Genomic DNA, 27,501 nt, shown 5'->3' with positions numbered 1-27,501 from the left:
ACTATAAACATCCTATGGATACAACAAATACGGAGACCAAAAGTAAAATAATGTAATGCAAAAATATATAGATTATCATTTTTAATATGCGATGTTGCAACCAGATATGTAACCAATATATTCAATGTTTGTGTTAATATAAGTCTTAAATAGTTATATCTTCCGACAGCAATCACTTATATAGAGTGTTTGGTCTGAAACACGGGTCTGTCAGTCACTCTGCTCTGCTGTAAGCCGAGGAGAAAACTTTCCTTGTATCCTACAACCTTTATCCAATGAGGAGAGAGAACGGCATAAAGGGGCGGTCCTCTCTGTGTGTGCAGCCAAGGGATGCGCGTGCATGTGGTGACGTAGGGACGGGGGTGGGGACTGCTAACTCCATCGGCTGACAAGAAGTTAGCCAAAACGACCGGATCGCTTACTTCTGCTTTAAGAAAATACAGAATTGACATATGTACGTTTATTAAAACAGCCAATATGTACGGCTAATATATACTGAAAAATCTGTACATAACATCTCAAATTTGACCCATGATGATGATATGATGATATCAACATATATTGACAGACTTTGAGATGGATATACAATTAATACTACTAACATAGTTTACAATATAGTCAGATATAACTGTAAATGCTAGAAATATATGTGTCACTATATCAGTGTTTTTCAACCTTGGGGTCGCCTGACATGTCTAGAAATTGATTTTAAAAAATTACTCATACAAAATATATTTTCAACTAATTATAATTCTTTTAAAAATTATGATTAAAAACACCACACATAATCTTAAACAACTGTATTCTATACTTTCACTTTCTTGAATGTAGATCGAGTTCAAATAAAATGCAGCATATAAAAATATCTGAGCTGGAGCATCTTGATTGGCGGCTGGTCACCAGAAATTTGTGATATCAAAATAGGGTCACGACGAGCCAAAACAGGTTGGGAACCAGTGCACTGTATCAATATTGTTCCACTTTCTAATATTTTCAAATACGTGCTTTTATCTTATACATATGTCATGTATAGAAATTCAATAAATGTGTAACATTTGTGCATAAAAATCTTGAAATTTAAATGATTCATCCGTCTTTGTCATAAGATACATAATCAATTTCCTTGAACCCAAACCAAAGCACAAGTCTGAGTTGAGAAAAGCGGCGACAGACCAGGAAGAGAGTAGCTTTATCATGACAGAGAGGGAATGACAAGAAGAAGGAAGTGAAGTCCGTGTCCCATGTGAGTCACAGTGCAACACACACACACACACACACACACACACACACACACACACAGAAGCATAAACACACATACACAGGAGAGGAGAGAAAAAGCAGCAGATGGCCCAGAGGATTATTCCCTCTCTATCCCTCCCCCCCTCTCTTCCCAGACGGGCCGCTGCAGCTTTACTTGTGTCCCTGTCATTCCAACACAGTGAGCCGCTGTACCGACTGACCCGCTCTGTCTCTGTCTCACCTACTGTCCTTACCTACGGCATCTGGTGGCCTTAATAAATAAAAAATAAAATAAAATAAAAGCTTTCAGATATAACCGAGTCCCTCCCTGCTCTCTCCACAGTCCACCTGCGTGTGTTCGCCCCTCATTACCGCAGGTATCATTTTGATCTAGTGCAGTTTCTCCACAGTATAGCCCTGCTGACATTCAGCAAATGATGCAATACACCGTTGCACTACATGTATGCATTTATTCCACTGCTAATTGCCATCCAGAAATAGCTGAGTGTGGGTACCGACTGAGACTGTGTCCTCCTCCCACCATGCAGGGGGCTTTGAGGGCCCGGCTTCCACACAACAAGGAACAAGGAAGGACCGGGTGGGGAAATGCGGTTGTACTTTACGAAAAGTACACACACACACCGCAGCTCTGAGGAAAGGAGGATGCTGCTCTTCTGGTTCGTCTGCATTTCCCCCTCAGTGACTTTTTTTAATCAGCGAGTGAGCGAGTGAGTGAGGGAGCATCTGCCACATCCGGGGGAGGAAAAGACTTTAACTCTGGCTTAGGGGTCAGTCAGAGAATGTTTTGTCAGTGGTCAGGAGGACGAGGGAGTTACCATGAACAATTTTTTCAATTTTCATGTCACGTCATAGGTTTGGAAAGGAAACACTTCTCTGCCATCCACCACATTATTATCAACGCTTAAATAAAAGTCTGAAGCAAACTTCAAGTGTTGTCAAACTTTTTCGGTAGTCGCCGTACAGACGAGGAAAAAAAACATGGAAACCCCCAAAAGTACAGATAACATTCGGTTTTATCAAATCAAGGGAAGTTTTGGTTTTATCGTTTTGGAGTGAGGCCAACAACAGATGCTGCACTTTGACGCTTTATTTTGAAAACCACATGCCAGCGTTATCACTTGATCAATCTAAATGTTCTGCCACAATCACAGTCTGATGTCTGTGCAATTTAAACATCCAATAATAAAGACATAATAACAATATGTATCATCACCTCATGTTTGCAGACAGTTTCCTATTAAGCTATTAACTTTAATATTTTAGTCCAGTGTTCAGTCTTTTTAATCCAAATAGTAAATCACAGTGTCTCCTGATAAACTGGAGACAAGGTGTACACGTCCTTGGTCATACTGTCTTCTACAGGAACAAATCAGTTTCCATCACCTCGCTGATGTATCCCAGAATGCATTTCTTACAAAACGGCAGCGACAGTGGCTACTGGCAGGGATGAAAGTTGTTACACTTTTCACTAATAACACAGTTTATATGTCTTTTGTTGGAGTTTTAACATTTTTTTATTTGACAGTGTTTCAGTTTTTGGTCGTTTATATAGAAGCAACAGCTGTTTTTAAATCTGGTGCAATGATTTCTGGGATATCAGAGGAGTAGCTAACCAGCCGGTCGGTGTATTGTACAGCAACATCATTAACAGAAGCCTTCGCCTCGTGGCCTGCCATCTTACTATGAAAAGCTGCAATGCATCATGGGGCATATCAGTAGCTATGTCCTATGTCTTACTCAGAAACTCTTGCATCCAGGTTTTCCTCACACTAAGAAGCATGATCACATTATGTACTCATTTTAATGGTTCTGGATACATCCGTCACAGTTTGGGCTAAAATACAGCGAACAGTACACTTAGGCTCATCTTCGTTGTCACGGTTACAGCAGCTAATAACACGGTTACGTTTATAGATCATAGAAACAACATAAACTGCTACGTCCACATCTTTACACTATACGTCACTGTGCTTCTCCATTTAGAATAGAATAGAATAGAATAGAAAATACTTTATTTATCCCTAGCAGGGAAATTCAGATCGTCCAGCAGCTTATATAACAATGATATGATATAAATGATATAAAATGACATAAAAAGTAAACGTGTATAACCTGTGTAACAAAATTTTTGCTCCCATCACAACCACCATGGATACACCTGATGCCACCTGACAATAACAATAACACAGCTGCAGGCTCCTTTTAGCTCTGGTTTTGCTCTCCACCAGCTCCAGAGAGAAAAATGAGGCTGTTTGTCGCCTTTTTCTAATAAAATCAAAGTCCCCCGAGATGTTTTTAGGAGAAAATTCCCATGCAGCATCTTCTTATCAAGACCAATGCTACAAAATCTATTACTATAAAGTCGAGGTGGCTTCATCCAGCTCAAGCTCTACACCTCAAAAATCCAATGAACACGACCCGACTCTGCTCTGAGACGCTCTGAAGGTTCAGCCTCAGTCTCCATCAATCTCTGTGGCAGCTATCAAACAAAATGATGGTCTTTTTTTTTTTAAATATATATATATATTTCCACTTGGCTGAGTCCACTGCGACCCAGCTGTGCTTTACATCCCTCCACCTTCTCATCCCTCCTCAGTCTGTAATAGAGGAGAGTCTGGGTGGCGGTGGCGGCGCTCACTCACAACCCCCCCAGAGACGAGAAGTGGTCAGAAACGATCAGTGAGAAACAATACACCGGGGGGCTGAGAGTTGGAGATAGGCAGACAATAGTTTGATGATGGTGTGAAAATCAATCATCGGTGTCTGTGTGTGAAAGAAGAGCAATTTGTAATCTGGAGAGGAGCCAAAGTGTTAAATAAACTGGTGGAGCTTCTACTTTAACTAAAGCGTCTGTCTGACTGACTGACTGACTGACTGTCTGCACACAGAAACTACAAAACTACAAACCACAGCTTCCTGCTTCACCTCAGGAGTCTTGCTCGTGGGCACCTCGGAAGGAGAAACCAGCAAAACCAACAATATTCAACATACTCAATACACTAAGCACTGCTGTTTATCCCTGAACCGATCTAGAGGAACATCCACTGACATCAGTAATATTCATTCAGGATTAACCTCTTATAAAGACTAAATTAGTTGGTTTATACCTTTATTCTAAAACTTTGATATTCAGCTTTTCATTTAAAATCTCTCAGCTGGGCTTCAGATTCACCTGTGGGCTTCTAGTTTCCACAGGTCAGCATCGTGTGTACTGTATATTTCTCCCACGGGAGACTAATAAATGACTTTGACTTTGACTATATATTAATGTTTCAACATATTGCAGCCCCTTTTTTCCAGGTATTTCACATTAAAGCATAAAAAGAGGGAAGGCTGACCACGTTTCAAGTCAGTATTAAAAAGAGAGAACAGTCAGTGAGTTGCTGTAATTATTCCTGAGACATTTCTTCCTAATTTGCTTCTAAGATACCCACTTGACTCAGGCAGGCTGCTGCAGCCCCGTAATAACTTCAAATAAAATATAAACTTCTATGAAATGGAAGATTTTCATTCTGGAAAACATGCTTGTGATGTTTATCTGGAAACATGAGTGTCATTTTAAGGGAGACTAAAAATTAAATGATCAAAACAACTCTATTTTTAAGCCTTGGACTCACTCACTCACTGACACTGACTCTTGTTCACCGGACAACATCCCAGTCCAGCTTCACTTCGTGCTCATACACGACCTCTTCAGCTTCAGTATTTTATTGTTTTTGTTGTAAATGACTCTCTGTTGTGTCCCAGCTGCTATGTTTAGTCCAGAAACAATAAACTGACTGATAGGTTGCAAGGTTTTACATTTTTTAATTTAAATTTGTACTTCTACTATCTACTTCAATTTCTGGTTACTTATCAGCCGACACACATGAAAATATGATTCATCTATTGGCAGCGACTATCAGCACGGATATAAGCATGGCTGATCTATCAGTCTGAGGTATATGTTTTTTTTCCTTTTACTCCTGACTGACACTCTGATATAACGACATGCATCGATCTAACCCCTGTGCAGAAATACCACATACAGTATAACATCCATGTCACCTACAGTACACTGTCAGACATCCAAAGCATATTTGACGGTAAACATGTATATCACATACCATATATCCTAAGTAAATGTGCATATATTGTTAAATCTGTGATTAATTTCTATATAACATGTTCAGACATATACTGTATGTTAATGATATATATCTAATGTCTATATGAGAAAGTATCAAAAACAACACAAATATATAATAATCGATATGCTGGTGTATGTTTTTAAACTATGTTCATCTCCCTATTGTGGGGAAAGTGGTGTCAGACCTTTGTAATCCACTGTGTAGGCTATGATATCAACATATCCCGACAGGCTTTGGGATGGATATAATTACATAACACATGTCCACAATATGAACATGCATTCGTATCTATACCCATCCAGACATACAATATGTCAATGTATGAAATCCCTCCAATTTCCAATAGATCCCATATGTGTAAATATGGAAATTCACTAGGCTACATGTAGCTGTGCCTGTGCAATCAAATAGCCTACACACCACCAAGAGGAACACACTACACACACACAGGTAAAAGTCTTTGTTTATAACTGGACAAGTTATCTAGAGAGACACAAACTAATAAAGTGTATTGATTTTATGGATTTACACCTAATTAACAGGATAACTGTTCTCATCAGCTCAGCTGCATAAGTAAAGTGTTGGAATGAGGGTAATCGATAGTCATTTCAATATATAGCCTATCAAATAAATATGTCCCTGTGGATGAGTGCAACCTGCTTAAAGTTTTTTTTTTTCCCCTCTCATCTCCTCGGTGTGCAGCTCATGTATGAAGTCAATATCGCACATATATCCAGGATTAACTTCAAATCACTCTTTCCATTTGATCGCACTCACTTTTCATCAACATTCAACCTGTTTCTGTGTCATCAATATAGTCTAAATATCTTGTAAAGTGGACGAGCTGCGGCTCTCCGGTGAGACCTTACCTCTGACACACAGCAGGGACATCGCAGCGGGATTTTGTGCAACAGTTCCTCCAAAGCCGATGAGCCCTCTCAGTGAGTTTGCAGCCCAGTTGCCTGTTGCACATCAGTCACTTCTTCTCCTTCTCCTCCTCCTCTTTCTCTTCTTCTTCCTCCTACAACACGTCGCTCACTTTCCGCCTCATCGCATCGGTTCATACGGAACAAGTGTGCAGATGTGCGCGCCAGGTGGGCGATCCTGGCGGGGGGAGAGGGGGAGGGTCCTGAGGGCTTCAGGGGGATGATGACTGACTGTCACTGTCACCGGCAACAGACCGACCAACTACTAGCCGGCGACCGGTGGAGCGGGGCGGCTCTTGTGCTGCGTTCAAGGACTGAGGTGAACGTCGGAAATTGGACCGATCGGCGCGCACGGATACAAACGAGCGTCGACATGGTTGGAGCTTCAACGCCGCCTCGTGTGGCTAATGTGGCATCGTCGTCGACTAAGGAAAACCTCCTGTCACTGAGACAATCAATACTTTCTTTAAAAGATAACTGATCAATAACAAGGTGTTTGTTTAAATGGACAGTGATAAAGTTTTTCTTTTTTGTTTAAGCTACCTGTTCCTCAACGTATCCCATACAGGTGGTGGACGATCTGCCATTTTGATTTGATTCAGACACAGGTGCATCTTGGGAAATAATTTACTAGTATTTCTAAGTTTGTCTGACTTTTTTTTTTTTTTTTTTTTTAGAATCAAATAGACACTGTTAAGCTTATGTTAGCCTACTTCTATGACCTAAATATTTGCTAATAGCTACATTAAAAAAAATCTGGGGACTAACTAAAACTTCACCAAGATTTCATTTAAAGGGACAACGAGGAGTTTCTATTCGGTTATAAAAAAGTCTCACGTTAATGTGGATGAATCTCCGCTACCCACACTTGTTAATGGGCCCATTTTCGATAAATATATCGTTCTGTCTCTATCGTTATTTTGTTATTATTAGTGGTGGCGGAAGTGCTGGTCGAGCCGACCAGCGTTTCCTTCGTTGCGAATCATGAGAATAACGCAGCCGCATCGCCGTTTATGGTCGGAACTACGGTGGTATGTGAACCTCTTTGAACCTCTGACTTTAATTCTTGATGAATGAAAACATGAGTCCGTCTTGCGCCCGGTCAAAGAAATGTACGGTGCGCGCGGAGGCTCATAAATGTAGCGTGAAAACGCTTCGCTTTTCCAAAACTCCTCGTTGTCCCTTTAAATCTTCTTTTTTTTTCTAATATTTTGGATTTATATTGAAAAAGATTTCCACCACAAACAATAAAGATAGCTTAAAAAAGACAGTAAAGTCATGTTTTAAGCACTAGGCCTACTTTTGATTTTAGATGTCATCTGTGCCACATGAAACCTGGAGGTGCAAGAGGTCAGACAGAAACATGGCCTGTCATCGTAAATCCACCATCATGGTGTCCAGAGTGTGCAGTACAGGCAATAAGTTCTGATAAAGGTGCAACTGGATATCAAACTTAGACCACAAACACCAACCCCCATGTGAAATTGTATAGGCCTACATCACACAAAATGTATTGATTGGTGTGAGCTTGAATTGCTTTTTAATGCTCAGTACATCAGCAACATAGGCTACTTCTTCTATGAGTGCATGATAAAAAAATATATATATAGGCTATATATTAATGTTAAAAAAGTGAGACCACCAGAGAAACCCATTTCCTGAGGTCAGGGGTCATAGCCTCATGAGTTCACAGGTTCTGTGAGAAACAGTTAACAGACAAAGAAATGATTTCTGGATTGCACACACTACGTGTCATGTTTGCAAGATTTGCATAACTCTTAATCACCTAGTGAAAAAACATAACAGTCAGTAAAGGCAGCACCAGGATTATTGAGTTGAAAGTACATCAAGGACTTGAAGCTGGTGTGAAGTTTCTGACAGCGCCCTAACAAGTTTGTAACATGATACATTATAACCTGAACTCTATTTCCTTGTGTAGCTCATGCCGACACTCATACGTATCTGTTGCTGAACATGTGGTGATTCAGAGTTTTGCTTTTAAAAAAAACACAATGTTTAATGAACCATTTTAGTGTAAGGAAGTGTTAAGTGTAACCCTGAGAGGTTCAGTAGGTTATGGTTCCTGACATCTGCATTGTGGACATTCTTTGACTGTTTGCATTTGGCGTTGCTCGAAGCACATTTAGTTACTTTAAGCTTTTGAAATCCTAATTTGTTTACACCCCTGTCCACTGGCTAGCAGTCTCCTTCCCCTTAATCACTTAAACACTACACTTACCTAGCTGGAGCCATAGTCAAAGCCTCTTTTACGTCCACCAATGAGATGGGCTACACTTATTCTTAGTGGAGAGAAGGAGCAGAGAGAAAATAAACAAATAAAGTATCAACTTTGAAACAGTGAAAGTCAAGATTTTAAAGTTTTGTAAACTCACCATGGTGATTTGGTCTAAAAGTTGGGAACTGTGGGCTGAGGCCTGGGCTTGTAGTTGGAAACTTGGAGCTGGGGCAAAGGCCTGGACCTGGGACTGGGACCTGGGACTGTAACTGAGAACCCATGGGAACCTGGGGCTGAGGCCTGGGCTGGTGGTGAGGAACTATGCAGCTGAAAGTATATGAGTGTCTTTTAGGTAGCGTCTAAATGCAAAGATACAAGAACAGCAGAAACAACCTGGAGACAGAGAGTTATTCTGTAATTAGAATGGCATTTATCCACTTTACATGACAGTCCAGCATCAAACAATTAACATACAGTAGGTGGACAGTTGAACATACTGTCATAGATCAGAATAATAGTTTGATGCCTGCCATAAGATATTCCTATTTAAAAGGACATTTGTATAAATCTTACAGTATAAAGGAGCCTTTAAACTGGGTGATTTTTATTCAGCAGTTGTAGAACAAATGAAAAGCGAAAAAGAAAAGTGAATATTTGATTTATATTCATCAGATGACAAGAAACTTGAATATAAACAGGGCTGCTGCATAGGGGAGAAAGGTGATGACAATTCTAGGAAGACAAAACCCCCCACCCATATTTACATACAACCCTGACCAATTATAGCTGCATCAACATTAGTATGGACAGTGTGGCTTCAGGCCCGGTCCATGGGCGCATGGTCCTTCGCACCAGCCCCAGTCTCCCTGAGAGCGACGATGAGTGTGGCCTCGGGATCGGTCCACCTGTGTTTGTTATCACACGGACATAACACTGTCATTACAGGGGGTGGGGGCCCACTTCAGTATTATTTCAGGGGCCCCAGAATTCCTAGCAACGGCCCTGCCTTTAAATGAAGGCTAATGTTGTTTCATATGTTCTGTTCTCACTTAACAAGTTGTGCATGTCATCCTCCGCTGTTGTGTCCATAACTGGTTTACACTGCTGCCCCCAAGTGGCAGAAGACAGTTGTTGCGGGTTGAACACACATTACATCACCCTTGAATGATGACAACGTAATTGCATAATCAGCCATGCAAAATGTGCAAAAAATATTTAAAAAATAAAATTAAAAATACGAATCAATCTTCTTCTAAATTTCAAACAGAAAATGCAAAGGCAATACAAATCAATCAATGCATTAAGATCAGTGCCAGTACAGTTAAAACCAAAGCTTGGTTACTAAATTGATGGATTGGAATCATGTGAAATTAATGGGGCTTCATTTTGAAATTATTATTTGAAACAACAGCCATGTGTACTGTAGCAGCAAGTCCACATCTGCTTATATTAGGTGGTTCTTATTACACCTTGGCCCAGATCTATATGGTCATACTGGCTGCCTACCTCCGCAAGTGGCGCCTGCAGCTCAGCACTGGGAAGACAGTGTCGGCATCGTTCCACCTCAGTAACAGGGAAGCCAACAGGGAGCTGGAGGAAGAGTCTGGGGAGAGGGAAGTCTGGGTGTCCCTGCTCAGACTGCTGCCCCCGCGACCCGGATAAGAGGAAGGAAATGGATTGATGGATGAACAGTAGAGAGGATCATCAGAAGAACCAGAACCTGAACCAGAACAAGAACCAGAACCTGAACCAGAACCAGGACCAGAACCGAGCTGATCTGTCCAACCCGTCTGCAGGGACACAGGTGCCGCCATCGGTCCTTTCACCGATGCTTTTTAATATCTACATATATGACCTACTGGAGACAACATCAAGACGGTATGGGTATGCAGACGACCTCGCTATCATGATACAACAACCAACATGGAGGGCGGTGGAAGAGGGTCTGAACAAGGACATGGTCACACTGGCGCCTGCAGCTCAGCACTGGGAAGACGGTGTCGGCAGCGTTCCACCTCAATAACAGGGAAGCCAACAGGAAGCTTGAGGTCTTCACAGACAACAAACGTTTGGAGTTCCAGCAGGCCCCAAAGTACCTCGGCGTAGCTACGCCTGAACAGGACGCTGTCCTACAGACAACATATCGAGAAAGTGGGGGCCAAAGTAACATCAATGGTCTCGCTTATTCGCTGCCTTGCTGGCACGACCTGGGGTGCCTCTGCCAAGGTACCAAGGTCTCCACCCAAGCCCTCGTCTTCTCTGTAGCCGAGTACTGCGCCCCAGCCTGGAGCAGAAGCCCACATTCCAAGAAGGTTGATGCGGTCACTAACAACGCCCTTCGTATTATAACAGGCTGCCTGAAACCCACCCCCGTGCCAGTCCTAGCAGGAATAGCCCCAGCCGGTTTACAAGGAACCTGGCAAGGAAAGCCCACTGGCACATCCTGCACAACACCACAACTAGGACAGCGCCCCCATAAAGGCTCAAGTCCCGCCACCCTTACAACAGGTCAGCACAAGCAATGCTCAGTTCTATCCCAGAGGAACTGTCTACAAAAGCATGGCTGGCAGCAGCCTGGAAGCGGGAGTGGGAGTCGGCAGGACACACGCGCTCGCACCAGTATATCCAGGACCCTAGAGATGGAGGGTCATGGATGAGTGTCTGAACCAGGACATGGGCTGTGTTCAAAACCGCATACTTACCTACTACTCATACTAACTCTGACGTCATTTTGAGTATGCGAATGCGTAGTATGCGAGTTTGAGTCGGTTTGAGTATGCAAGAAGTTCCCGGATGGCATACTATATTCGCCAGAATGTTGAGTATACATGAGGAGCTTGCTACTTACACTCAAATTACCGATGCAACGTTTAATTGGATCACTGCATGATACATGTTCAGTACAGAATATGAGTTTATTTTAGTCACAAATGTGCAGTTTCTCCATCCTTTTTACAAAGCAGCATAATGGACTTGTCCTACTGACACAAACAGCTGTAAATATCAAAGTGTAACAAGCAGCCTAAATATGTATTCATATTTGACTTTCAAGGTGTGCAGATTCAATACATTTGTCTCTAAACCCACCTCTAATGCATCTCTGGGGCACTGAGTTTCTGGAAAATGCAAGTAAAATTCCCTACTCAACCACAGAATGATCCCACTGTGCATCTAACAAAATCACAGGAGTTATTTCTTCACTTAAGAATGTGTACCTTTATAATGTACTGTTAGATAAGTGCAACAACATGTTTTGACCACTAGATGGAGCTCAGCCTACACAGGAAACAAATAGATCATTTCAATGTCTGAATCCCATTTATATATTTATCCTGGACCCAGCATAGGCCCTGCCACCTGTACCACAACATTTAATTTGTATTAAACCGTGATTTAAAATCCCCTATATTCCTGGAAAGCCATTGCACCACAGTGAAGACCAGCTCAAAGTAATGAGGGCGTTAGCATCTCTCTCTGGAGGAGATTGAATCTGCCCCACTTGCCTGAAAGAGACAACTAAAGCAACACAACAGCAGCCTGTAGGAGCAGATGTCCTGCTTGAGGACATACAGAAGTGTAGAGCCTCAAAACTTGAGTTAAATGGCCTGTATACAGTGAAATAATAAAATAAAAGATATGTCGAGGCTTTAGAAATCCCTTCTTGATAGGTTAATTCTATCCTCTAATCGATAGCTGGTTTTGTCTGCAGCCATGCTGAAGGATAATAAACAGTATGACTGAGACTTTATTTGTTGGTTTTATTATCCTCAATACTGTTGTAAAACCCGGTGTTCAATAATCTTCAATAATCTGTTATACTGCTGGTTCTGTAGCCTTCACTGCTGCAGCGATGGTACAGTTTCCCCACAGGGAACATAAAGGTTTCATAAAATGAGACATTGTTCTCTTGGAAACTGCTGACGATCAGCAGGACTTATAGAGGGAGGGACACAGAACAGAGGAAACCCAGCGCTTCTGATGAGACAGGGCCAAGAGGAGGTAAAACACAGCCACAGGTGTGTGCGTGTGTGTGCATTGGCACTGCAGGAACATTTCAAAATACTGTATATTGTTTGACAAACAACCTCACAGCCTCATGTGTTGTGTGTGCATGTGTTTGGACTTTGTTATTAGGCCGTTGAACCTGCAGAGAACCCACCACATGCACAGAAAAGCTGCAAGCCTGAGGTTTGAACCCTGCACCTTCCTGCTGAGAAGCAACATTACAGGCCTACTTAACTTGCTGGTCAAAATTGCAATGTTAAAAAGTAATAATGATTCATCTTTATCTATATATTTCGTTTTACTTCAGTCCAAGTTTGTGGCACATTTCACATTTCAAGCCATTCATACATTAAAGTCATACAGTTGATCTTACTTTTTCATACATTTTAAAATGCCAGCCTCAACTTGTGCAGCAAACAGCAATCTAGTTGTTGTTGCTCCTCTTCTTCTTCACCTTATAGGCTAACAGTGCTGCACGACTGCAGAAAACATCATAATACGATACAAATGATTTTATCAATAATTATGAATGTCTGGCACCTACCATTTGCAGAATTAAAACGCCTGATGGCTGTAGGTACGAAGAACTTCTCGAATGATTGAATGAATTAATGAATGAATATTTATTTTCGTATTATTTTCCCATATGGGATTACAAGACACATTTACTGACAAAAACAGTCCTTCCTGTTGGTATTATCTGCCACACAATTGCGAGTCATGACACATAAATAAACAATTTAAGATTACTTTCAGTAGCCTAGCCTACTCATCTGTAGGCTATATCGCTCTTTGTCTCATTGCCCAGGCCTTTTCAAGAAATAAAGAAAATGCAAATATTTTCAACTGAAAAAGATGTTTTAGCTTCTCAGCATCGTCCAACCACACAAATTTGTTATTTAGATCTACCTTACTAAACAGTTTTTGTCTTATGAAGTCATAGAAAGGACGGTATCTACCATCTTCATCTCTCCACCACATCCAAGTGCCTCAGTAGGCCTATGTTTAGTCTGTATCCTAGCAACAACTTAATGTAGAACTTCACATGGAACTTCAGCAGAAGCCATGGATGGGATGTAGATAGGCTATTGTGATGATATGTACAAATGTCAATTTTCTGAGTTTCTTCACCAATATGTCCAGCTAATCTCTCTTGTTGGTCACAGAGTTGACTGACGGCAGAAAGGAACGACAGTAGGCTACATCTGCACTTAACCTTTGCACCAGCAGGACCGCTTAAGCATCCTCTCCCCACAGAAGTTATCCATCACAAAATACTATAGCTAAGAGGCCTACTGTATCCTTATTTCTATAGCCTATGTTATTTTATTCTCCTATTTTTTTTTTTAATCATCGTAACAATCATGTTAACATTTCCATGTTTCCCACATTCTGTGTCTGTAACAACATCTATTGCACGTCTGCCCGTCCTGGGTGAGGGGATCCCTCCTCTGTTGCTCACCCTGAGGTTTCTCCAATTTTTCCCTGTTAAAGGGGTTTTCCATGGAGTTTTTCCTCAGTGGATGTGAGGGTCTAAGGGCAGAGGATGTTGTTATGATGCCATGTAAAGCCCTTTGAGACAAACTGTTTGTAAAAACGGGTTATAGCTACAAATAAAATTGCCTTGCCTTGCCATTAGTTTAATCTGTTTCTTTTTTTTCTATCCCTTTTTATTCTTTTTTAAATTATTCTTCTTTTTTTTTCAAATTCTCATCACGTTTTTCCTAACCTGTATGTAAATGTGCACTATTCTGAATAATAGAATAGAAGTTTATTGTCATCGTTAAAAAAAAGTTATTTTATTTTATTTCATTTCATTTCATTTCATTCTGTTTTATTATTTTCCCTGCGGAGGTGAAAGGTCTAATGGGTGGCCGGCCATCCCACCCGCGGGTTAGATAATCCAGTGGCCGGGGACCAGCAGGCAGCAGGCGGGCGGTGACCTCAGGCTGACGTACCGCTCTCTCTCTCTCTCTCTCTCGGCCCTGCCCATCCTGCGATGCTCCGCCGCCGCCGCTGTCTGTCCGCCCCGCAGTGTCTCTCCCTCTCTCTCTCAGTACACGGAGAGACAACAATATTCCCACAACACGTCGAGGACTAGCAGCAGCCCACCAGCAGCAGCAGCAGCTCTGTTATCCAGCAGGAGAAGCAGCTACCGACACATGCTCTCCGTCGACGACAGACCAGCTGCCGACCACCTGCGACAAGGTGAGTGAGTCAACGTGTCGGTTCTGTTTGTTCGGTTGGAGACGAACCAGCGGATCCGTTTAGCGGCGGCGGCATCGCGACCGACGCAGCCTGAAAAACGATGCCTGGCTCGGTCATGGTGGCCGCCGGTGGCAGCCTCGGTTTTCAACTGGTATTTTTTTTTTTAATACAACGTTTATTTTTTTTATACAACGTTTATTTCCGATGTGGTGGCGTGATGTTTTTATTTTTATTTATTTATTTTTTATCGCAGTGGCACAAAGGCAGGGCAGGCAGCGGAGGGGAGCTAACGGTAACGACGGTAACGGGAACAGTAACGTTAACGGACACAGCATCGGTGTTTCGCCGGGGTTTTAACGGTCGTGCAGGACTCTGGGTTTGATAAACAGTAGAAAGGGACATTTTTATGTTCATAAAGACACCAAACCGAACCGGGTATGCTCGACATTTGTCACATTAGCGGCCTGTACCCCCCCTGTCTCCTGTAATCACCATATTGATCCTTCATTACTGATACAACAACGGCACAACAACCACTGTGAAGCTCGATGGAGTCACTTCCGCTTTGACTCTACAAAATAAAAGCTTCGATAGCTGTTGAAAACAGTAAAAAAAATAAGAATAGCAAACAAATAGAAATAAGGAATAGAGGAGTAACAGTCAAAACTTATTAAAAAACAAACAAACATTGATATTGTAAAACATTTATTGACTGTGTCTGGAACAGTAGCAATCCTTTTAAATAGTTGCTGTCTATGCAACAGCTCATAGGCTACAGAGTAAAATGTAGCTAAAGAAAGTCAAGCAACCAGAAGCAATTGAAATCATCATTTAGGTTGTAAGAAATATAGAAAAACCTGTAAGAGTAATGATTTTGTAATATTATTCTGTATTGTATCAAAATTTCACAAGTTTCATAATCTACAAACTCAGGAAGTATTATCAGAATCAGTCCATATTGTATTTACAAATCAAACATTTTGGACACACTTCATGATTTTTATTTCGTCAGCATTTTTCCAAGAGATTGTTGTTGCTCTTCTTGGGGACTTATTGATTTTTTTTGCCTAATGTACACTAAGGCTTTTATTTTGAAGGCTGCCTGCCTGGACTTCCTCATGTTTTCTGGTATTTTCATGCCTTGTCTTGAGGTCCATTGCAACAATGTGGGAATGCAGTAATAGTCCAATGATAACCTTGGTCCAAGAGACAACATTAACCTGTAGATTTTAGCTAATATCAAATATATAGCCTAACTGTTAATTATTAATACGACGGTGTTTTGGTCCTGGAGGGACATCGTTTGCATTTAGGGGTGTTTTTATGGGGCCTTGTTTATTTCCTTTGATCTCTACTGCATCTTTACCTGACTTCTTCAGTTACTTACATAAACAATTTGACATTGCTACAACTCATAGGTTAATATAGTGGGTGGTCTTCTTACCTACGTGACACTGTGCTAGTAGAGATTCAATATTGGGGTAGAAGTCTATGCATTATCTTCCTACTGTGTAATTTATTTGTCTTGTGCTCGGAGTCACTTGTCATTTGTTTACACACCAAATTAGCCTGTCAACATTTTGCAACCTTGTGTGGATTGTAATTATCACCCAGTTCAGCGTCGTAGAAGCTCTTGGATACAGATAGGGTGCATACTGCAGGAAAATAGTGTTTAATATGCTTGTTTTGCTATGTTAACAGTTGAATTGCTCCTGACAGTATCATTACTCATACGAAAGTGTGTTTTTTTTCTGTTTATCCACCTGGAATGCCTCAGGTATGTAGTTGGTTCTTCAGAGACAGAACAGACAGACTGTAATGATTTCACCAAAAGAGATAAATCCTGAAAAATGAAGAGCAAATATTACAAAGCCTGCTGCTGTGTAATGTTGTCAAATTCATATTCAAAACCCTCTTTTCAGCTGCAATTCAGCAGAAAATAATTGAACTCACAGATTAAAGGCAGAAAGAGATCAAGAGAGATTTGAGAGTTTTGAAAATCAGCCGGCTTAGAGCAACTGAATATTATTATCACCTCTTATCAACACAGCACATCATTTTGATTTAGCAAATTGTTCAGTGAAAAGATATGAAAAATACGTATTGCAAATGATCACATTTCCAGTTAGCATCTTTTTTTCCAACATTGTCTTTATTGATTTTCTTTTTCATTAAACATTACAGCCCTTGAGCTGCCACAATGTACAAGAATATGAACATAAATACCAGATCAGTATACTACAGACCTTGACACGGAGGAAGAAAATATAAATTGAAGAATGAATAGATGAATAGATAACATAGCCTAATACATGATATTATTAAGACCAAAAACAGAAGAGCAGAATTACAGCAACAAAAGACAAGATATATGAAACAAGGTTAACGACATCCGCCCTTGTATATCCATTAAATTACATAATTAGTTCCATCTTAATCCACCCAAAGTAGCAGAGCATCACAACTGAGGATATAAACACAGTGAATGTTTGCGTGTTTGCACATTGACAAATGAATTAAACACTAAAAATTCACAGCAGCAGTCTCCAAGCACACTCAAGCTCACGATGGCATTACAAGTTCAAAACCTCAGCACATGTGGTCATACACAATATTCGCAGCAGTCACATCTGACTCAGTGTGTCAGGCGACGTCAGGCCGGCTCCGAGTGCTCAGCTGCTCCTCCCCATCTTGGAATGTGTCTCTCATTGTGTTATGTAATCGAGGCCCTGCGGAGGCCGGATGTGCATAGTTTCTCTTTGTGTTAACGTGTGTAGTGATTTAATCTGTCGCGTGAATATCTCTAAGATTTGTTTGGGAAAAGCACTGTATGCAGATACCATGCAGATCCCATTGAGTGTTATCTAGTTTCCCCAAATAGCTGTACTAGAGGGAGGGGGGGGGGTGGGGTGAAAGAGTGACAGTGAAATGCTTTAGTTGGCTTGTTTTGAAGGTTGTCCAGTGTTGAGGGATTGCATTTCAACAACATAATTATTTCTGAGAACTTTTCAAGGCCTGCCAACCTCCCAAAAGCCTTTTTATTTGGCCATTGTCTGTATTATTGATGAACAAAATAGAAAAAGAAATGCACCACACAACTTGTGCTTGTTTAATAACTTGAAGCTTGGAACATCCAATTCTCACGGAAGCTATTAACGCTATAAATATCTACAGCTTTGACCTCACTTAATTGAGTTTATTTAGAGGCGGAAAAAAACATCTGAAGTTAATGATAAATGCTATCAAGTGTGTTTCAAAGATGGACTTTTAATGACCAGTGCGTTCCTGGATCGACTCATTTAGTCGCCCATGAGCAAGGCTTTTAATCTCCCAACAGCTCCTGTGTTTAAACCAACACGTCTCATGCTGCGGGAACAGAGCACAAATCCACACAAATTTTCTGTTGTTAAAAGCTTGTCTGCAGAAAGAAAGTCATGTGCAAAAACAATAAGCCTATTGTTGCTCACACACAGACTTTTATATAAAATGGGCTTTGATGTGCAGGTACAGAGGATTCAAAGGGGTTTGAAAAAAACACTCGAACCTCGTGTGGACTCAGCCAGTCAAAGAAACCATTGAGCTTTTTGCAGCCAGCTGAGAGCACATGTATCCTGCACTGGCATCCACTTGAACCACCTTGTGATCTTGATCCGGGTTTTGGTTAAAGTGGCGTCAGGGCTGAAGGAGTCCCTCAGGGAACTGAACTGGGTCCTCTTGTGTTTTCAGTACAGTGTTTTGTTTTGTATGGTGTAGACAGTTGGGCAAAAGTAACAAAAGTACATTTATTCTAAATTTAAATAAATAAAAAACTGCTGTCCTAGTTTCCCACAAGTCAAATATTGTTTTTGTTTCACCAACAGCCCAAAAGCAAAACCCAAAGAGATGTAGTTCAATAAACAGCAAGGAAAGAGTTTGTCTTAGATCGCTGTACTAGCAAATGTTTAATCGCTGATAATCACCTAGTTATCCATTTATCAATTACTGGACTCACTGTTTCAAATCTCGAAATAGGGTGCCATTGTTTTGGGACATTTATTCAGCAGCTGTTTTAGTGGTGACTTTGCAGATTCTGAGTCAGTAATGGTTATTTTATCAAATGTGATGCATTGCTACACGACATATAGTAGACTTAAAAATATTCATACTTTACATATTATTAATGTATCAGGAGTAGGCTAATGATTATCAAATTATCATTATAAAAAGGTGATTTTTAAAAAAATGTTACTATTCAGTACATTTATCTGAAACCACCACTTCACGTGATTCAAGTGATTCTACATTAACTTGATGTAAGAAAAACATCTTAGCATTTCTTAAATTGGTACAATTCTTGACAGGAAACATTCAGCTTGATGTTTGGGATTAAACTTTACCTCTGTTTTTTAGAATCTGAGAACATTTAGCTGCTGAACTTTGTCTGTAAAGATGTGAATATTGATTCACAGAGTGTGAGGACGGGGCCATAAATTGTGCCTTTGAAAGAAAAATAATGAAGTCAATGGTGAATGTCCCTCTGCTGCTGTGCCTTTTGAGACTTTGGAGTCGCACACACGCACACACAGACACGCACATGAACACACACGCAGGTTCTACCCTCCAGCTTGTTGTGGTGCTTCTGTTCCTTTCATGGCTCTGTTTGCAATGCTTCACTGATTTAAAGGCACCCAGACAATTTGTTTTGGGAGAGATGTGAGTGTGTGTTCGTACGTGTGTGTGTGTGTGTCTGTGTGTTTGTGTGTGTGTGTGTGTTTATTGCTGGAGCAGATGAAAGTCGGCAGCATGCACTATGTTTTGTGCTCATTTGTCTGCCTGTGAACGATCACTGGGAGCTGCTGGGACTCTGTCAATGTGCTGTGGACATTTTCTGGTAATTACACTGTGGACTGGCCTCGGCTGCTGATTCACTTTTAGAAATATGGAGGAGCAGAGAGAGAAGCAGTAACTTTCCTCAGCAACTACAACTACAACAACATGCTCTTCTTCTTCTATGTCTTGTTTAGATTTTACTTCGCCCCAAAAAAGAAATATTAATCCTTCAATCCTCGAGTTGAACTTCATGCGTCACCGGTGCTTCATTACTTGGCTCCTCGGACTCTTGATCCTCTGCTGCTTTTGCAGATCCAGAGTCATTGGCAGAAACATTGAGCTTTATTAACAGATTAATTCTGTAAGGATTCACCCACAGCCTTTTCTCTGGCCCTCTCATTAGTTGATTTAACTGTTTGAGTCATTCATCAACCAAAAAGACCAAATATTCTCTGATTTCTATTCCTCAGATGTGAGGATTTTAGAGTTTGGACACATTTTAGCGATGTCTTCTTGCACATTTTGGAGATTAAATTACCCATATTGATTGAGAAATGAGTCGACTCTTTATCCAATAATGAAAACTGCTGCTAGTTATGGATCTTAGTAGTAGCTGTCTCGAGTCCAGGGTCTTGGTATTGTGTGTTTTGGCTCACTAACATGTAGGCTATTATACTGGCATAGCTAAATGGAACAGAGCCATCAGTAGTGTTACTAATTACACCTGTGGTTTTCTTGCTTTGACAATTCACACACTGCCAAATATCACTAAACAAGTTGTAACCACAAGTATGAAACCCCCAGTAGGGTGCATTTCTTAGTGTTTGTTTATATTTGACTTTTTTTGGGGGGGGGGGATTATGAAAAACATCCTTATGATTTTACACAGTCCCTGATTATTTCTTATTCTTTTAGTTGCTTGTATCCAGTTTAAAGTTAAGAACTGCATCCATTTCAGAGGGAATAATAGTCGACTCGGCTACGGAGTTAGCAATGACCCGATGCACAAAGTGAGAGGACGGTTAAGTCAACACAGAAGAGCTCTTTTAACTAAACTATGGTGCATTAATTGGCTGATTTCTTTTGCAAAAACGACTCATTATTTTACTACAAACCGATGATAATTGAAATCAAACCAAGCCTGGGGTAAAACCCTCCTCCGTTTCCTGTGTAAATGTCTTTTAGTTGCCCTTGAGCAAGGCAGTTAACCTCTAATTGCTTTTACGGCAGCTGTTTCTCTTGCAAAACGTGAACTGTAGAGATGAGGTGGAGGAATTATAACATTTCTCTCCTCCAAACCGACAGGGCCGTTAGAGGGTTGCGAAGTCCACTGTGGCCGCCCACGCTAACAGCACGATGGGACTGTGAGGAAATCTGTCTGGAACATCTGCAGTCGGTGCTGCTGGGTGGATATTTGTGGGCGTAGTTGAGACAAACAATTAAAATATTATTTTATATTTGAATTAGAAACATTCAAATGCAATATCCAAATAACAGGAGCTGTGTTTATTTTTTGGATAAAGGTACATTAAAAGGTCTGATTGTGCGTCGGCAATAGAAATTCTCACTTAAAGCGTGAGTCATGTCACAGCCGCAATACCTGCCAGAGTAATAGCAGTGTGGTTTTTATTTCCTTTCTTCTTGTCGTTGAGCAGCTCTGGTGTGCAGCATGGGAGGTGAGAGGAGAGAGGGATGTGAGAGGGAGGGAGTTGATTCGAGAGGCAGAAGTGGGTGAAGGAAAGACGTATTACACTGCAGTGCTGCTCACAGTGGATGGAGGAGAAGCAGGGATTTAGTGGAGCTCAGTGGGGGTGGGGTTGGGAGGAAAAAGAGAAAAAGGGAAGTGCACGATGGATCGAAAGAAGGCAGCAAAGAGGCTGAGAGAGAGAGATAGAGAGAGAGAGAGAGAGTGGTGCTTGGATCTGGACCAGAGGAGGAGGAGAAGGACCGAGTCAGCAGCACAGTGTGATGAATAGGGTTGGGCACCGAAAAACGGTTCCAAATAGGAACCGGTTCCTAACGTCCGGTTCCGGAATCGTTAAGAAGCCGTTTGCATTTCGATCCTTTTTATCGGTTCCTAAATGTCCGCACTAGTTTGTTTGTTTTACTCCGCTCGCAAGTTTGAAGTAATTTGACCCGCCCCGCACCACCGCATCTATTTTCACAACCATCCCCGCCGCTATTAAACGTCAGACAGCGGCGTTTTACTTTGAAAGGGCAGACAGAGGCGCTGTGTTGCCGCTAGCTTGTCAGTGTGGAGCTCGTGAGGAGTGGACAGTAGGCCTACAGCGAGTGCAGCAGCCGCGGCCGCCGCCTCTCTCTCTCCCCGGTCTGCGAGAGGGAGAGAGCAGAGAGCAGACTCCCCGCTCTGCTCTCTGCTCTAAACCAACCCCGCTCTGCTGATGCGCCCAGCCGCTGTCTCACCGGTTCCCTCACACCTCCGCCGGCTTTCCCGTCAACATCAGCGCGCCCCTGATAACACACTCTGGACTTCATCATCAGTGTTTTTAATGACCCGCCCCACCGCGCCCCGCACCGCAAATAAAGTAAACATTTCTTGACCCGCACCGCGCGTCACTAGTGTACAGACCTCCTCAGCCTGAGAAGGCAGACATGATTATCTTCTTAAACAAAAACAGTTTTTGATTTGTCATCATGACTGCTCCAGTGTTTGTTTTGTTGCATATACAGTCACCTGTTCTGCAGCTCTTTGTATGTTAGACTGCTTGCCAAGTTTCAGTTACAATTAGGGACCCTCCCTTTTAATTGAATACCATAGTTGGCAAAATCTATTTTTGGAGGCCTTTTGGAGGTCTTACAAGCTGTGTAAGATGTATGTTTGAAGTCCAAGCATGCATGCAAAAATGGCCTGTGTGAAGAGTTTGTCAAATAAAAAAATATCCTGTGAAATAAGTTGTGACCTGTTGACCTGCACCTCAAAGAATCGGAATCGAGAATCGTTTAGAACCGGAATCGATATAGAGAATCGGAATCGGAATCGGAATCGCTAAAATCTAAACGATGCCCAACCCTAGTGATGAAGGAAGAGATGGAGGGAGGAGGAGGAGGAGGAGAGAGCTGAGCCTCACGGTCTTTTATATTTGGGTCTTAACGTACAGTAGCTTGTGGTATATTAAGTAAGCCTTGATGTACAGCAGAGTGAGGTTAAACCTAATTGATCCCTCTGAGGAGGAAGTCACTCCACTATATTTGACTCATCATCCTCATCCTCATCCTCCTCGTCCTCATCGCTGTTTATTTAGGTTACGAAACTGAAACCAAGCTGAACGTCTTAATTATCTGTACCCATCATCATCGCAGCAACTACAGAAGCTTCACGTCCAGGACATGAGTCACAAAGTTCAGTTATTAATCACATTTTATTTCTTTTATACTTGACTGACATGCAGAATCAGATAAATTACAGTTTTGTTTTCAAAATTTGTCCTGGAAATTAAATATTTCCACATTCATCAAGTGAAAAGCAATGTCGTTTCCTTGAATATGAACTAATAATAATACATTTTATTTATAGAAAGTGCTTTACAGAGGTTAAAATGTGCGATGACACTGTTCAGTATTGCTATAAATAAGCAAATATTTAAGTGTGCATTCTTTCTGTTTCAACCACAGGTATACCCTGCTAATAGGTACCCTCAAACACTGAATATAATAATAGAAAATAATATTTTTTGAACCAATTGCATATGAATAATCAATCAATTAAACATCACATTTCAGGCAGCCTTTTGCAATATGTTTATCGCACATGTTCATATTGCGATGACGATGAAAATATGATTAATCTGTTTCCCCAGTAAACATGTTATCTGGCTTGGAATGGTTTTTCAGGCCTACATGAGCATCAGGAGCCTGCACCGCTCAACCTCAGTACAGATATGTTTAAAATGTTTAAACGAAGTACAGACGTCCACTTTATGATCGGTCTGAGCCCTGACGGGACAGAAACTGAGTCTGCTCTCTAATTCATCATCTGCATCTGTTTGTGTCTGATCTGTGCAGACAGCTGTTAGCCACAGTTAGCTCCTCCAGACTCACTACTACAGCAGAATCAGTTTCCACGGTTTCACATCTTACAGCCGGAGATATCATCTCATCCACAGACACAAACACCAGCTCAGATCAGAGTCTGTCGCTCCCTCACAGATACAATCTCTACATTTTATGAATCAACTGAAACACATCGTAAAATCAAGATCATTCATCTTTTATCCAGCTCTAGGTGTAGATATTAGGATTAACGATGGATTAATGCCGTAGGCCGTGAATTACTATGACATAATAAACATGTCAGTGTAAAAACAGTCAGTGACACATTTTTGGTAATAAATTTCAACAGGAAGTTCATTTCCTGAAACCCAAGATGTTTATAATTTGTTATTATCTGCCAGATAAGTTTTATTTATTCTCATATGTACGGATTATACTACACACTCCTGTGCAGACTTAGCTTTATTGAATCTTTCCAAAATGAGCTGGTAAATGACAAAATACATTGTCATTAATCTTACAATGAGACTTCTTCTCTTAGATCCTGAATATTTACATTTAGATGTATCACTCAGTAGCTACGCTCAACATATTTTACTTATAAATGTTGACGCTCATCAACTTGATTCACTTTTTCAGTTAATTTGGGGAAGGGAGATTATGTGAGTTAAACTAGGTAACACTTTCAAATTAAGATTCACATGTTTGGTTTGCAGTTGGCTTTCCAAAATAATAAAAAACCCCAAAATCATAGAGACCATCATCATCTTGCATGTTACTGCAGAGAGAAGCTGTAAACTCCCTCAGTTTTGTCTTGAACCACCAGCACACTTTCCTCTGGCTGTCAGTTAACAACGCTGATACCTGTCGACGGCGGCAAACGAACGCACCAGTCGACTCGGGTGTTATGCAAGTTCAGAGAAGGAGGCGAGCGGGGGAAACTGTCACTAAGCCTTTAGTGAAGCTGGGATCAAGGTCGTGTGTTCATCTTTAGTTCCCTAAGAAAACACAGGTGTAGTTCAGGGGATTGACTCTCAGTGTCTCGTTGCAACTTCTGCTCACGTGGCGTCGTCATGCATGAAAAGAATGATAAACCAAATAAAATCATTAAAACATGAACCAGTTTTCCCTTTAAACCTGTTTTGTTGTAGATTGAAGCAGTAACCTCACCTCCACTGCAAACCTGGTGTCTCACTATGCAGAGACCAACAGTCAATAGAGTAATTTCACTAATGACTTCACATCATCATGGTGATTTATTGATGTTTAAATGCTTCACATAACCCTTTAAAAAAAAAAAAAAAAAAAACTACAGTTGCCCTCCATCTTCAGGGATGATGTAGCGTTGACCTGTGGAGTGGGAAAAGGCAACGGAGCGTTTTTCTCCTCCAACAATCAATAAAGGCTTCACATTTCGCTGTATCACCAGTTCACACCAGCACATTCACTGTTCACCCAGTAGAGGAGACATGATGATCACAAATTCAATCATTGTAGGTTCACAGGGTTTTATCTTGAACGTAGACTGAAAAACCACATATAAATCACAATAAAATAAATGTTATAACATGGGACTAAGACAGTACATGTAATTCAAAAATAGTATGGTCACAGCGGAAGTAGATGTAGATGGTATTTCTGGTGACTTCTCTAATGACCATTGTGATTTTTCATTGTCTGTGAACAGTTAGGAAAAGGAAGTGGAGTGGAGTGAGGCCTTTAAACCTCAGAGGGACTCAGGCCGAAATGGGACTTTCACATGGGACATGATCTCATCAGTGTCTGTGTCGGCCACCTGGGCCAGCAGCAGAGTCAGAGGAGTCACGGAGGGCAGAGCAAACACAGGCAGAGCTTTCCAAATGTAGCTGTGTTTAGTCTAGCATCGCCACAGAGCAGCGGTCACTCACTGACCCGTCTCCAGACAAAAGATCCCTGAGCTCGGCCTCAGTGAAAGACTAGATCCACCTGTTGTAGCGTCAAGAGAGGGATTGTATTTCCAACCTGAGGCCTAGTTTACTGTATTTGAATTACATGAAGTCCAGCTTTAAAGGGGAAGTATGCAAGTCCCGTTGCTTTTCCTCTGTTGCTAACCCTCCTCTCGGCCATGTGCATTTGTTTTCAACAGAGAAAGCAATCAATAGAGCAGTACATTTACATTTTCCTTTTCTTCTTCATTGTTATTGTCACAGATTACAATACACAGCTACACACTCTCTTGAGATGCAGTTATCATCCAGAAATATACTGCTAGCGTATCAAAACATAGGCTACTGCTATGATGCTAAAGATGCTGTGATGTGCTGAAAACAAAAACTGGAGCATTGCATTTTTTTCTATGTTGTAATTTATGATTTATGAGTTATTTTTTAAAAATAGGACAGGACCCATTCAGAATGTAAATATGTATGAGATTTTAGCCACATGGCTAATTTCCATATCTTGTCCCAATGGCAGGTAGCTGTTGGATGAAACAAAAACAAACTAATTCAAAGGAAGCCAGACAAAATTACAACAAACCATTAAAGCATTAAAAGAAGAACAATATGGGCAAGGAGTTGGGGGATCACATTGCTGTGATTTAGCAGCAGTGTGCAGAATATATTAATAATTTATATGTGTAAGAAAAAAGCAAAACAAACATTAAACAGAAAGAAAAAAGGAAACAGCTATAAAAATGATAAAGAACGAGTAAGGGATGTACAGGCTCGTTACAAACAGGTGCACACCTTTTCCAAACAGTGAGAGAACAGTGAGAGTGATAGATCAGATTGCAAAGTCTCTAAGACACTCATTCTGACCACAACATTGTAGATTTATCCATTTACAGATGAAGTGAGAAGGTAATATTTCCCATTTATATATGATTTATTATCAGTATCTGTCCATTCCTGTGTTGTGGGGGAGTCAGGATGCAGCCAAATAGTTTTGTTGCCATCTATTTAGCATTTTAATGAGGAAACTTGTGTCTTCATATAAGACAATTAAAAAAAAAAGTCCTTGTTTTTACTGTACAAATCATGTTAGCTCCCTTTGTTTACTGTTCTGCTCATTGCAACTCATGACTACGTTTACCAAACAAGAAAATCATCCGTGACCTCAGACCATTTGTCCAAGTGACTTTTCACCCGGCGCCACCAGACGCCTTTTCGTCCTCGGCTTTACTTTGGAGATTGAAGCAACATTTCATCACGTTGCCGTTAGTTTAGCAGCGAGCCGACTGAAACAGACACAAAGTGCCCAGATTGATCATGTAGAGCCGAGTCGGGCGACAGACACGTCCTCAATCAGCCTCGTACAAAGGCTGAATTCTTTGAGTTTACAACAACAACATGGTGTTTTCTCTCCGTGCAAAGGGGAACGTGTCTTCATTTATCAGCATCACAGCCTCACACAGACACAACACCGGCTCTTTAATGAGTTTTTATCGTAGTCGTAGTTTGTTTTTAGAAGTTGACGTAGCAGAGCCTACAGGTACATTGTGTGTGTTTCCTTCCTGCAGTCATAAAGACAGAACCTCCTCCTCCTCTGGCAGATGATGCAGGACTTGGCTTGGTGTTGGTGGGAAATTTCCTCTCTGAATGCAGAGCTCATTGGGCCTTGACATGGCTCATTTCCTTTGTTTCCTCCTCACTTATCTGTCTGGATTTTTTTTCTCTTTTTTTCTGACATGTTGTACTTTTCTGGTTAGACAAAGAGAATCTGTTGGGATTTCTTTGGGCAGCAGGCAGAGAGGTGGTGAGACAGGTCGGTTTCAACCCTCCTGCTTTTTTTTGTTAGCTCCATCAATCTTCTTGAGAGAGCTTCAGCAGTGAGGCGGTGAATGTGTGCAGCGGACAAAAGGTCTTTCATTCGGTTAGCCCCACACACACACATACAAATACACACACACTACACAGAGCATTGAGCTTGTAACTCA

At 41.2% G+C, this 27,501-nt stretch overlaps 2 protein-coding genes across 5 annotated transcripts in view; one reads left to right on the top strand and one right to left on the bottom strand.

The window, feature by feature from the left end:
* Window positions 1-6,353, bottom strand: part of LOC310992017 (protein unc-13 homolog B-like) — a gene marked incomplete at its 3' end in the record, with an annotated part of 189,869 nt that extends 183,516 nt beyond the window's left edge. Inside the window, exon 1 of the mRNA XM_083979974.1 lies at window positions 6,260-6,353. Coding sequence (XP_083836100.1) covers window positions 6,260-6,281 — 22 coding nt within the window. The 5' untranslated portion in view covers window positions 6,282-6,353. The remainder of the gene's footprint in view (window positions 1-6,259) is intronic.
* Window positions 6,354-14,547: 8,194 nt separating this feature from the next.
* Window positions 14,548-27,501, top strand: part of rusc2 (RUN and SH3 domain containing 2) — a 50,459-nt gene continuing 37,505 nt past the window's right edge. For all 4 annotated transcript variants that reach the window (XM_083979973.1, XM_083979971.1, XM_083979972.1 and 1 more), the window contains exon 1: window positions 14,548-14,765. The gene's annotated coding sequence lies outside the window, so the exon portion shown is untranslated. The remainder of the gene's footprint in view (window positions 14,766-27,501) is intronic.

Source organism: Trachurus trachurus, assembly GCF_905171665.1.
Source record: "Trachurus trachurus genome assembly, chromosome: 9".
In the NCBI taxonomy this organism is placed as follows: domain Eukaryota; kingdom Metazoa; phylum Chordata; class Actinopteri; order Carangiformes; family Carangidae; genus Trachurus; species Trachurus trachurus.
Note: the sequence above shows the minus strand (reverse complement) of the source record. Positions and strands in the feature narration are given on the sequence as shown.